Below are 14,034 nucleotides of genomic sequence, written 5' to 3'. Positions count from 1 at the left end.
AGTTTAAAATAATCGACTTTGGGTTTCTTTACTCTTTGGTTCTTTCGGTAAAGTCACGTAGGTAGAAAAAAAATAATAATGGGGTTCTTGTGAAATATCATCAGGAGTTTACCATTCATGCGTGTGCTGTAATACGCATGCGTTTATTTAAAAGAAATATGATTTTATTTTATTTCTACCTACGTGACTTTACCGAAAGAACCAAAGAGTATGATTTAATACTTGAACTTTATTGTAATTTACATGTTTCACTCAAACGACAGATGTATCAGCAAAGACCCCTCTCTATAAAATACCGGTCTGAGTGAAACATCGGGGGAATAAACCACAGAGGCTGCCGTGACCAATACGGGGGGGAGGAGGGTGTGGCGACATCGCGATTATGCTGCCGCGGATGCCGTTCACTGCATAACATTCTCATTTTTTCTATTCACATTGCAAGTAGGGTATGTTACGTTAACAAGATGGGATATAGTTTTAGGTTTGTTGTAATGTGTGGAATATCACTGGCCTCAGCGCGGTCTCCAGGGCCGCGAGCAATCAAGAGGCATTCAAGAGAGGCAGGACACCTGGCTTGATGGCCATCGAGGTGTGAGCGCGAATACCACTCCGCGCTCTCCAGGCTGCGTGTGCTCGATGGGACTGGACGGGATGTGAGACTTGGTCCCCGACAAAACACAATTCATCCGGTGGATAGAAGCGCTTTAGAGTTTAAATTGTAGGAGCATGTTTGCGGATAAAATGGACAAGAAAATTATGAACAAAGAAGTTTAACAAATCATGGGACGGCCCAGATTGGCGCGAGACTTCGGCAGCGTGGAGCGCGAGGCTCTCAGGGAGCTTCTCCGCCGTCGCGCCTTCTCTTTGGGGAGGCTGAAGGGCAAAAGGAAGACAAAGACGGACGTGATTGTGGTGGTGGTGGTGGGATGACATCAAGGATCGGACCCAGCGCAGCACGTTGAACACCGTGAGAGCTTCTGCCGAGTAGCAATATTGAAGATCGACCTCCAAACACGGAGCTGACACCGATGGACCGGGCGAGGCGACATTTGCAGGACTCTAGTTTCCACCACGGACGCAGCCGATCGTGTGGTAGGGACAGGAGAGAGTTGGATGACTGATTTAGCAACGCCACGGCTTAAACTGTTCTCCGCAGATGCTCCGCACTTGACTCCTCGCTCTGCCACAGAAGGGAGGAAGCCATGCCGACAGAACCCCACCACCGGGAGGAAACGAGCGCTGCTTCGCACGCAGAGATATTGTTCTGGAAGGCAAGAGGGGTTTCCACCCCTTCAGAGGCTGTTGCCTAAGGAAAGGAGAATTTCTGCCGGGGGCGTAAAGAGATCCACAGGGGCACGGTGACACAGGGGGAGAAGTGAGGAGGAGTGTTTGTGAATGTGCGCTTGTGGGATGGAGAGCCTTGCGCGTGTGTGCTGCATGGGAGAGCTCCGGGGCTTGTATTGTGTGCTCAGACTTTATGATAATTGTTTTGGGAAATTATGGAATCTGCATTTCCAAGTTCACTCGTGTGTGAGCTTATTAATAAAACAGATGCTCTTCTACTGCTCTTGGCGTGTGAGAGGAAAAACATAGTCTGGAAAACAATATACGGCAAAATATTAGGTGAAATATCAACTTAAGTCGAATGTCATATTAAGGCTCAACGGTGACATTGCCCAGGATGTGCATGTGGGGTCACTTTACAAGCTGAGCTCGGTATCGCCGCGTGAATAATCTGTGCAGATTGTGCGCGGTGGAAGTTGTCGGCTGACATGTCTGTCGTGTATCGCTTCCTGGACTCACCTCGAGTGGTGTTCACTGAGTTACTCAATCGGGATCGCGCACAGCGATATCGCCCCGACTATGATCATACGGCAGACTGTGTGTGATTGCCTAGCACTATAAGGATGGCGAAAATACCAAATACATTCAACGAATAAGATTCCGTATTATCCATTATTCAGTGCTGCTTGTTTACTGTTCTATACTATTATTAATACTTCGCTTGTTTCCCAAGGCAAGCCTGAGTCTCAACGCTTCTTTCAGGAGGGTCCTGCCAGACCGTCGCAGTTGGGGGCGATGTTGCTGCTGTTGCTGTGTCATCTCAATGGAGACATTTTCAGGTAAATATTCAGCATTGGGATGTTTGTCCAATACCTACAGTGTGTGTTTGATTTTTAGCTATTAGAGGAAATCGGAGAACCCGTAGGAAACCCATGTTAAACGTGTGTGCATATTCTGTATTTAAATTGCGGTGTGATCTCAATATTTGGTTGCTTTACTACAACCCTGAACCGTGGTGAAGATGTGTATTTATGAACCACAACACTTTCTATTCACAGTACAGATCGTAGTCTTCTTGTCTGTAGCAGAACATGTGGAGAAACGACCCATAGAGTACCCACCCACGAAGCGGACCGCGCAGTCAAACGCCCGCAACGTTCACCCACGTCGCTCCGAACCGCACAGCGAGCAAACGAATGACCTTCCGCACGGGGGCACGGCGCGCACAGCCAGGAGGTCACCACGTGTGCGTGAGAGCTGCCCGCACAGCTCCTGCCCGTTCCGGTGCTCCTGCGGGAGTCGCCGGGCCCCGTGTGATTTATCCTCGGGGTCGTTCCGGAATGCGTCTCCGTGCATCGCCCGCGATGCCGATCGGCTAGGGATCAGCGGAGTGAACGATGGCTTCCTGTTCTGCTGGCTGATGCCAGATTCAACCCCAAGGGGGGTTTCATGCCGGTCTCACTTTATTTAGTTTCTGTATGAATTCTTCGGCTTATTTGTGTTCATAATGCGACTTTTGTCGTGACTCTGGACGGTTATTGACGAGTGTAAGCGACTATATATCAGCACAGTTCACCATTTGACAACCTGTCCAGTGCTGAATCAGTGTTGTTGAGGGTTGGTGTTGGTGCGTGGTAGGGGCACATTTCTTGCACCTTGATGGCTTCTGTTATTCTCTTCCCAAGCGATCTGTGTGAACTATATTGATTCGTGTGATGAGAGGTGAATGGCCCTGTAATGTTTAAAGTCAGTTTTTAAGAGAATAGTGATTGTTGCGTCATTCATTGCTCGAGCCGTCTAATGTCCACGCAAACCCAGAGGTGAAACAGCCGTGAATCGTGCAGCGAATGGAGCGGGGAGCACGGGGCGAGTCAGACCAGGCACGGGTGCCCAGCGCACGGGTCCGCTGGCTTCTGTGGCTACTCTGTGAAGGCGAGATGCCGCGTATCAGTTCGAACATTGGACAAGACGAGATGGGACTTGGTGAGGGCCAATGTCGCTATCTCCTCTGACGCCTCAGTTGGATGCGCCAGCTGCCAAGGCTATGTTGAATGGTTCTTGCGAGGATCTTCCTGGCACCGTTACTTGCGTGGAGGTTGAATTATTCAGTGCTTGTTTTATTTAGTCTTCGTGTTTGTAACTCTGTTTCATTTCATTTTTTGTATGTTCTTTTTTCCATTGGGATTTGTCAAATGCTTTGTTTTGAGCTCACACGATTATTAAATGCTGCCACGCCTGTGCTTGTTTCCCTGAGTTATGCGAAAACTCGACCAGTCCCGCAGCCACGCACACTTATCTTGCTCTCGAAACAAGCTCTCACTTTAAACACTGGAATGCCACGGGAAAAAATGGACGACAAATCAACTCACAAATTCCATCGTGGATTTCGTGTGGGAGGAATCCATAGACTGGCAAATCCGTCCACACAAACAGCAGCCACGGTGAAGGCAAATCACCAACACGACGTGCACACGGACAGCCCTTTGTAAGTCCCCTGCTGGGTGAGGGCTTTCGCACGACAGGCACATCGTGCGGTGTTTTGAGCATACTTCACCACGCTGGTCTGTGCGGGTTTGTGAAGGTAGGGAGCATGGTGCGGGACAATTGCTCCACTGCTCTCCCACTACCAACAACGTCGCCCCGCAGCCTCGAACAGCCGCCACGCTCGGTGGTCGCCCATTCACGCGCGGTCCAACCTCAAACCGCTCGTCTCATGAGATCGGGCGCGTTCATGGTTGATTTCGCCAACTACATTTACACTACACCTGGAGTAAATGCAGTCGAGGCACGGAGACACGGGGACACAGGGACATGGAGACACGGGACAAGGGGGCACGGGACACGGAGATACGGGGACACGGGACAAGGGGGCACGGGACACGGGGAAATGGAGACACGGAGACACAGAGACACGGGGACACAGGGGCACGGAGACACGGGGACATGGGACAAGGGGACACGGAGACACGGGGCACGGTGACACAGAGACACGGGGGCACGGAGACACGGGGCACGGAGACACAGAGACACGGGGACACGGGACAAGGGGACACGAAGACACAGAGACACGGGGCACGGAGACACGGGGACACGGGACAAGGGAACACGGAGACACGGGACAAGGGGGCACGGGACACGGGGCACGGAGACAGTGGCCCCAGGAGCGCTGCTCGGGCAGGGAACGCGGCAATTCCCATGAGTGACACTCCTCACCCACCACTCACTCACCCCCTCGCCTACCCCGAGTCAACACTCACCTACACTCACTGCGGCGCCGTTAGACTTCATGCTATTTATCGGAAAAACACAACTTTTGAAATCGACTGGATGTAAGAGCACGCGATTGTAGCAAGGTGAGCGAGGACGCGGGTGAGCGATGACGCGGGTGAGATGAGCGATCGACTGGGACATTCACGCGACGCTCGAGAGACGGAGTTCCCTCACCGCTGGAACTCGCAGCAGCTATCCTCGTCGAGGAGGTCGATTCGTTCATTTGAACTTTTCCATCTTCAACTCTTTGGCGCTAAGGCGCGCGGGGTTGGCTCGTAAACAAGCAGTAGCAACGACACCTCACCATCGCCTCGTCATTATCTCACCACCAACCTCACCATCACCCCAAATCCTCGTCCCTCACCTCCCACCATCATCACCCGCCGAGTCCCTTACCGAGGATTCCGAAGATAATGAAGAACGCCGTGCACAGCGCAGCCCCCAGCGCACAGGAGCCCGCTCGAGCCGCGGACCCCCTCGCCGAGCCCCCCCTGGCCGAGCCCCCCCTGGCCGAGCCCCCCTCGCACTCCGTGTCCCCTCCAGGCTCCATCGCCGCTGGGCTCAGAGTGAGGATCCGCGCGCGCCCCCCCCCCGCGCCCCCCCCGCGCCTCTCCCCCGCGCGATAGGCGGAGCACGTGGACTCGGGGGGGGGGGGGGGTCGCGCGATGTTCGCGACCCACGCGGCATCCACGATCATCGTGCCGCGGCTTCTCTTTACGATGTGTACGGATGCTGAACACACGCAACAAACAACCATGAGTTTTCGATGTAGACTTTAGAGTGCATAACTCCAATAGCTTCCTCATATTGTAAGATATATGGTTTCCATGATAATCGTAAGGGTCCGTATTTCTACATATCACACGGTATCGTGATCATCGCTTATTGTATTTAAATATATATTTTGATTCTTGACAAAATACATCTGAAATAACAAAGTTTATTAAAGGTGTAAATATTGATTTTAATTTTATTTCCGCTTGTTCACCATGAACGCCTGAGTCTCAAATCTTTTTCAGGAGGGTCCTGTGAAGTTGTCGCGGTAGGGGGCGATGATGTTGCTGTTGTAATCCAAATTGAGACACTTGAGAGGGTGGGTGACCAGCACCACGCCCAGCCGCCTGTCTCATGAGCAGAAATATTTACACACCGCATCAGCTACATGTTTTAGGCTGAGTCAACCTAGGGAAGGCACGGGACTGATTAAAATAAGTCACTGGGTTTGGCCGTGAGCGGGACTCGAACTTGAGTTGCCGGGTTCACAGCAAAGCGCGCTGACCGCTCCACTACCGCTCACACACGCACACAGACGTGCACATGCAACGCCATTCGCCACTAAGTGGCGAGACGTCAACACAGCGCCCGTGCCACGCTAGGTTGCGCTTGCGGCCATCGCGTGGCGTGGTTCATTGCGGACAGGTTGCGGAAAAGCCCCCAATGGTTGGCTGATGCATCGCCTGTGCTTCCTACTACATCACCTTGCGAGGTTTTATCCACCCGTTGTGAGCGTCGCTTCTCCACCGTCCTCAATCTTCATTTGAACTTCAATTTCTCTCCACAAAGTAAAATGTTTTACTGGTAGGAACCTCCTGGTTACACCAGCCCACAGGGGATTGTTGTGTCTGTCGTGCAGGGAGGGGCTGGGTGGGGCTGTGGGAGGGGTGGGGCTGGGTGGGGAGGGGCTGGTCACCCCGTGGTGCCCTTATAAAACTCAACGTTTAACCTACTCACGCCGGCTTGTGGCCCGCCCTCACAGTCGGGAATATTTGCAGAATACACCACGCCGCCGTTGACCGAGCAACCCAACGTTCCTACCAGCTCCCTCCGCAGGAATGTGTTACATTTTTAACACAACTCCAAGGCCTTCTCAGAGTGTAATTTCAGCAGCACCAATTCCGTGCAAGCAAACTATGGACGGATTCAACTGTATCCCATCAGCAGCACCACCATGCTTTCTTGAATGCTAGTGAACCGACAGATGTAGTCGGTATGGACTGACTTAATAATAAAAAGCCATACATCAATTATTGTAAAAAGAACGTGTTTAATCAGAGTATCTACGTCATATGGACCAGAAGCATAAACAATGACAAAGACGTGTTAAAAACTGCAAATAATGGAGGTGCATTCATTAAATTACGTTGAGGGGCAGGAAGAGGAACACAGGAGATTGGAGAATGCATGCCAAAAAACAAATTGTTCACGAACGATATTTGTGACGTTTACCTTCACAACACTTTGCCTTCCTATCGTGTTGTTGTTGTGGCATTGACCCGCACCTACTGGACGTCTGTGCCAAGAGCTTAATAGCTCATCGGATTCATCCAATATATTCAGATTCTGATATATTTAATGGACTATTAACCAGATCCTAACTGCTCAAACAAGTTTGCCTATACATGAAATGTTCACTTTAGTACCTCAGCCTGCAGGCCCCCTGGATCAGTGTTTTCCATAAATGTTTAAGCCAAATCTCAACTTTCCGAATGTAAACAGCAGTTAAACCTGTTAAACAAATGCTGCGAGTTTTTACCAGCAAGAGCCATCGATCAAAACCACGAGGCCCATTCAACAGTAATGGTTACTCGGGAAAAATATTCCAGGTAGTCCATAGGCTGCTGAAGTAGAATTACAGCTCATAACACTCCACAATAGTTTGTATGTGATGCAGTCTACGAGCCTTGTATTCTGTGTTGTTGTACCGAGTTGATGCACGACCTTTCCAGTTGGAACTTGACCATGTACAGCTGATCGTGGCATTGTTTTCTTCATGGCTTTTTTTGCTGTAACCAGGTGTGTATCGTGTAATCAGGTCCCCATCGAAAATGTGCATTTATTGCCAAATGGGATTGACCTGTGCCAAAATTTATAACACTATAATTTTTGCATAATTTCACCCAATTACTAAGATTGTGAAATTCGAAAATAGTTATCAAGTAAGCGATTAGATTACATTAATGTTATTCGCATCACAGCAATTACAATACTTATTGTGCCAATATATTTATTTTGAATGGCACACTCCAAAAACAATCTAATTCTGTGATGGCAACAATGTGTTTTGTTGAAACTAGGTTTGATTTATCTACTGAGATGCATATCAGAGTTTAAAAGGTGCAGAAAAGATTCCCCACATTGGAAATCTGCGTGACTTAAATTGAAGTTGGCAAATGCCTGGAACTGCAAGAAAGTTAATTAGACCAATCACTTCAATCATTGGAAGACATCGATAGTTTTTTTTTCTGGACAGAGTTTGCTTTAAAGTTGCTTCAGTTAATCAATATAGTAAAGTTAAACACAAACCTCGGTGTTGTACCACCAAGATTAATGTGCACTCAAACAATTCAGCTGGACTGATCACAATTGACAGCCACAGGCTAAAAAAAATAAATCAAACGTTTTAAGTCAACCACAAAGCAGAATTGGCATGTTTCCAAGAACACGAATTTAATCCAGGGTCTCTTAACACTTCTCGTGACAGTCCCCACATTTGATGCATTGACGAGATTTTCTCTGCAAGCATACCAGTCGTGTTGTATATGCAAAGCATACCGACTCTTCCGGCCAGGGTCAGAGGAGTCATCACTGCAAGCAGCTCCAGTAGAGTCCCACAAACGTGTTCCGATTGAGTAAATCACTTAATCTGACCCTACCTTTGCCTCTGCTTTGGGAAACTGGTCTAAGATAACCTCAGCATTCTCTAGCAAGATTGTTCAATTATATTTTAGCAGAAATAAAAAGAAAATGGAAAACTATACAAGTGATTCTGCTTTATAATTACAAAAAAACATTACCCAGCTGTGAACATGCAGGTTTGTTTTAATGGTGTATTTATTTTACAATGACAGAAAGCTAAAACATGAGAAAAAAATACAGGTGGGCTGTTCAAACAACAAAATACACCGTGGGCTACTCAGGAGACATATCCACTGCCAGCCTGCGGCGCAGCGTCACACGCCGCTGCTCATCGGGCTGCGCCCGTGGGCGGAGAAGGCTGTGGCGCTCCGCCGACACCTTGAGGGGCGTGCCGGGGAGCTGCAACCCCGCGTGAGCCTCTCCCACGGGGGTCACCTCGACGCTGGGCGAGTGCACGATGGCGTTGGTGCCGCCCGTGCCCATGCCGTTCATCGACTCCACAGCCTTGCAGAGATTGTCCACTTTTGTCAGCATGGAGGGCAGCAACTTGGAAGAAAAAGCAGTCAGATTGAAAAATGTAAATTGCTATAATTGGAGAGTTAAAGTTACACTAGTCATATACTTAAAATTCCACAAACGACAGAATAATATTTGCACGAGACATCTGCATAACGAGCTGCTCCATGCTGCGTCGCCTCCGACTGTGGAGGCTACCGCTGCTGCCACGTGCTGCTGCTGCTGCTGCGTCTGCTAATGCACTGCGGTGTCATAAGGCCATGCTGCTTATGGGCGGATTTGGATCCAGTTGCAGTTCTAATGAGGATTTAGGGCTCTGGTGCTAGATGGGTTAAGACAGGTTGAGCTGCACTTGATTTTAATTTGCAATTTCTAAAAAAATCCAATCCTTTTGCAATGAGGTCCAAATGGTACCAGAGTTAAGGCAACACAGAAGAGCAAGTAGGCAGGCAGGGGACATATGTCAGGTAGATGCAGGGTTAGGAGAGGACTCCATAAAAGAGATGATCACAGAGGTGCCAATTGCAGAGAATTTGAGCAATCAGCAGAGACCGTGGCAAGAACAATACAGGATGTCGAGAACCGCACGCTGCTCCACACGTCTCAATCTTTAGTCATAGTGGGCGTAAGAGAATGGGTTAAAGTAGTGACGAGCTGTGATTACTCAAGCATAGCGATACATTTAAGTCACATCAGAAAATATTGTATAAGTACAAGGAGAGGGTAAGTTGGGGGTTCCCTTTTTACATTTAAAAAGGGGACCCGCAACTTTTGTTATGCAATCATCTCAAGCAGCTATGCACGAAATCACATAAAAACACAATTCATCCAGAGCCACAACATGATTATGGGCTGTATAAACAAGGCATTCGTATACCTTCATGAGGGCCGATGTTTCCGTAGAGACGCTCGCCACCCGCTCACTCAGCTCTTTGTGCTTAGCATCGTCTACAGACTCACCACACACAACTGTCAGCGGCACAGGACACAGGGCAATATTACACACACCAATATATGCCAACACACAATCAATGTAATGCACCTCCAATTAGCAAGATTGACGACATAAGGTGCAAAATAAGTTCAATATACATACATGGGCTAACTTGTACATGTGATAACGTGTAAACGACATTCAACTGCACTTTAACAGACTCCACAAAGCACCTGTGTTGCATTCATTCTTCAGGCTTTTTGGAAGATAAGGATGGTACAATTTCTGGAAAAAGATAAATATAAATTATCAACAAAAAACAATCCTTTATCAAACATTTACAATTTAAACTTAGATGTTCCATGGTTGTTTAGAAACCAGGAGGTATCAGTTTTCATAGGAATAACACAGAAAGCATATGGACTGTTTATAATAAGGCTGTATGGCTCAATGGGAAAACCTCTGTAAAAACAAACAGGCAATCATGGTCTGCACACACATTTCCTAGAGGAAGTAAATTATTATTGCTGAACAGGTAGATAAGATTTAATGCAGATCTATCAAAACTATGGCCCGCAGGCCCAACCAATGCCATGGCTCATTTCATCCAACCTACAGATTCAAATGTAGTGGTAAATGGTCCTCACTAGCATTCAATTAAATTAAGTTATTTAAATAAAAAAGTGTGAAATAATCACCTTAAGTGTCTACCTAAAGGGCCTTGAGTTAAGCAAGGTGTAGGTGGACTTCAGTGGGAGTGGGGGCCTGGTATGTGGACCTCATAGCTTCGCTATCAGCAGACCATCAACCTGAAACTTGGTGCCGTTGAATTCTTCGGCCATCTAAAGCCAGTTCTGTAGAAAGTACAAGACCGAACTATACTAAACATAACTCACCCACTCCCAACAAACTAGAAATGGATACTAAATCTCTTATGCATACAGATTATACTGCATCAGGTGTATATATAGTGTATGGTTTTTGTTGTGTCTATGGCCCATGGTTCCCATCAAGCTGGGATCAGATTTCCCGTGGGTCTGAAAAGGCCTGCTTTCGTACCAGACACTCTCGCTCAGCCTTCAGCTCCCGGACAAAGTGCTTGATGATCCGCTTGGGGTAGCGCCGTCGCTTGCCGGCCACGGTCGTAATGTGATTGTTCCGAGTCTTATCCAAGCTCGCCATGTCCATATCTGATTGCAGAAATAAAGATCGCAGATAAAGGAAAAACCTGCAATTGGCAAAAAACAAGCTTTAATTGCGGTAAATTAAAATTCCTAGTTTTAGCTGAAAACGCTTTGCTTGGTTTCCGTATTCTTATCTTACTATTATGTAGGTTGCAAGATCAAGTTTGATATGAACTATTTTCCATCACTCTGCATGTTTACATATGTAGTGTCGTAGGTCTCTTCTTCCTTCCTGCTCGAGACTTGTGTGTGCGTGCGGGTGGCGTGCGTCGCACAAACACTCAGTTGGAGACGAGGTAATCGCAGGAGGCATAGTCCTCCCCTTTTATTTTTGTTGAGTTCATGCCACCACTCGGGGCCCCCCCTCTCTCTCTCTCGACCACGCTGCTCACGACCCATCCCAAACACGACCCTGTCCGCGCTGCACCGACAGCGTCGACCGGGACAGCCAACTACTGTCGGGCGGTGCAATAATCGGGCGAAGACGGCAGGGATGAAGGCAGTGACAACGCCAGCGATGACGAGACAAGTCCAATCCCAGAACTGGCAGCCTGGAGCTCTCACTCTTCGCTGCTTTTATTTCCCTCGGCGCGTCTTGGCTCCACCCTAGCTGCGCCTCCCTTCTTGAGAACCCACCAGAGTGATCCAGGGGCTTCCCCACAAGGTCTATCGTGACCCTTGCCACAGTTCCTCTGCCCTGCCGGCACACCTGTGTATATACTCAACGGCGTGTGCCAAGTGCCCACCTGCAGTTGCAGCTGCTGCACAACAGTCAGCGCTATGTCACTACACATACATGGGTATACGTCATAAAAATGTATCCTTGCCTCCTGACATACAACTGCTGTGCTTCTGTACCCAACCTTGCCTCCACAATTCTCTTGCCTTCCAATTTACACACCTTCAGTTTCAAACATCATCACATTCCCACCATCGTTCACTACCTCTATACATTTTCTGTTTACCATATTGTGGACTTCTTTTACAAGCAGTTACCAATTCTTGTTACCCCTCTATTGCCTCCCTGAACCCAACCTAATATCTCCTCATAATAGACAACCTGAGGTACCTATCCCGGGTTTCATAAACCTGAATGTGTGCACCATTTAATTGAAAGATTTTAAAATCCAAGGCAGATAAGTATGTCCCATGCTTTAAAAATATATATTTTGCCCAGAGAGTAGCTCTGGAAGTGATTTACCAACCATGGACCCGACAGCAATATATGGCTCATTAACAATGTATCAGAAATCTCACCTCGTGGGCTTCATAATCTACAGTGCTCTAACTTTCACATCAGTGGCTCAAGTGGAGGATTCCTGTGTCAACAGAATTGAGGCAGAACCAACTGAGACAATTAATTCAGATTTCAGCCACCCCCCAATTAATTTTTTTTTCACATCCAGCGAGTTGCTGGTATAAGCATCTATGTAAAAAAAACACAAATTGCTCATTCGTCATCATCAGTTCAACTGTCAGGGCTGAAACCAATAATTATGCATGCTGTATAACAGGCGAAGAAGCAGTGAAGTGATTCACAAAACCAGAGTGCCATCTAGTGTTGAGATAACGCCAAGAACGTGACCCCAGTAATTCTGTAGCGTCCTGTTCTGTAGATCGTTTCTGACACGAGGTGACATTCGTTTGACTGGAGAATGTAGTTTACAGCATCTTACAATTTCATACCTTGCAGGGGATCTTCCACTTCAGGAATTTCATGCCACAGCTTCCCGTTTATCGTCACATTTTCCTGCAGACCTCTCACTATGGTCTGCAAGCAGAGAAGCATCACAGCTCCACTGTAAACAATCCCACTGAGACATAACCGCGTCTCTAAGGGTGAAGCAGACATTGTTTGATGTGAATGTTGCGATTAACAGACCTCAACATTACCGAAAATGAGGTCTGAACGGCAACGCAATGCATCCTGGCTGCAGACATTGGCAGGTCACAAATAATAATGAAGATGATTGAGCAGTTTCACTGTATTGTGCAAACCGTGGTGACAGATAAAGGCCTTAAGTCGTGTAGGCAGTTTGAGCAGCTTTGGATGAGACTTATTGTGATCGTGCCCATACCCGAGCGTGGAGTGCAGCATTCGCTTGTTCAGCTCTTGTGCACGATACAACGGAACGATCCGCGCCAGGCGGGTCGCGGCGTTTGTGTGCACGGTGGGACGGAGTCCTCATAAGTAAATTAATTACGATTTTGACTTTTATTCGGGACCCCGTGGTCCCGCCATAAGGTCCATATGGCCGCAATGCCCATGACTAACGCTAACCAACACAAGTAATGCGGGTGTTGTGTATTTGTCAACACGCACGACGTGCCCTGCTGGGACAGAGTCGGTGTGGGCAGTGCAGTGCTGGTCGGAAGCAGAGCAGCGAATTGCAGGGTGAAGGGCAGGGAGGGAAGGCAAGGCAGGAGAGGGAGGAAGGGAAGGGGGTGGGGAGTGCAGGGAACAGCAGGGAGGGAGGAGAGGGCAGGGCGGGCGAGGCAGGAGAGGGAGGGCGAGGTTAGCCCGGGGTTTGTGTTAGGCCCCGCCTCGTCCACAAGACCCGCATGGCCGCTCACCGCTACGAGGAGCTCCGAGGCGATGGCTCGCCGCTCCTCGGACAGACTGCGCGCCAGCAGCTCGTCGATGGCGGCCGCGACGCGACGCGCCGCGAGCTCCGCGGCGCCGCGGGAGCCGAGCGGGAGCCGCGACTCCATCGTCTTCACCGCGTCCGCACGGCCCGCGCTCGCCTCCCATTGGCCGGCGCGCAGCACGTGACGCGGGCCGCGTGACCCGTGAGGAAAAGCGGCGCGCGGGAAAACACACGGACGCGACGTGACGTCACTAACGCGAGACCAACCGCTCGTTGGCGACGTCACGCCGTCGCGCTACCCGCGTGACCCAATTACGACTTGGCGCAGTGACGTCAATAGCGTCGATGTAAAAAATTGGAGCGGTGACGTCATAGGGAAACTGGCCACGCGGCCCAAATTATGGAACCGTAAATACTCAGATATCCAGAGACGCATCGACCCACAGAGACACAAAGAGACGCATCGACCCACAGAGACACAGAGACCCACAGAGACTCAGAAACCCACAGAGACTCAGAGACCCACAGAGTCACAAAGAGACTCAGAGACCCACAGAGACGCATCGACCCACAGAGACGCATCGACCCACAGAGACTCAGAGACCCACAGAGACACGAAGAG

The 14,034-nt window shown here is 49.0% G+C and overlaps 2 protein-coding genes across 2 annotated transcripts in view; both read right to left on the bottom strand.

The window, feature by feature from the left end:
• PHEX (phosphate regulating endopeptidase X-linked) overlaps window positions 1-5,024 on the bottom strand; it is a 31,375-nt gene extending 26,351 nt beyond the window's left edge. Inside the window, exon 1 of the mRNA XM_078609877.1 lies at window positions 4,951-5,024. The gene's annotated coding sequence lies outside the window, so the exon portion shown is untranslated. The remainder of the gene's footprint in view (window positions 1-4,950) is intronic.
• A 1,554-nt stretch (window positions 5,025-6,578) lies between these two features.
• Window positions 6,579-13,650, bottom strand: NSL1 (NSL1 component of MIS12 kinetochore complex). Its single transcript, XM_078609876.1, has 6 exons — window positions 13,399-13,650; window positions 12,511-12,595; window positions 10,700-10,830; window positions 9,874-9,925; window positions 9,584-9,654; window positions 6,579-8,736 (listed from the first exon to the last, which is right to left on the bottom strand). Exons 1-6 carry the CDS (start codon window positions 13,534-13,536, stop codon window positions 8,464-8,466), a joined length of 750 nt encoding a protein of 249 aa, XP_078466002.1. The 5' UTR covers window positions 13,537-13,650; the 3' UTR covers window positions 6,579-8,463.
• Window positions 13,651-14,034: the final 384 nt, after the last annotated feature.

Source organism: Lampetra planeri, chromosome 33, assembly GCF_965212315.1.
Source record: "Lampetra planeri chromosome 33, kcLamPlan1.2.h2, whole genome shotgun sequence".
NCBI lineage: Eukaryota > Metazoa > Chordata > Hyperoartia > Petromyzontiformes > Petromyzontidae > Lampetra > Lampetra planeri.
The sequence above is the reverse complement of the archived record's forward strand: the minus strand, read 5'-3'. Positions and strand labels throughout refer to the sequence as shown.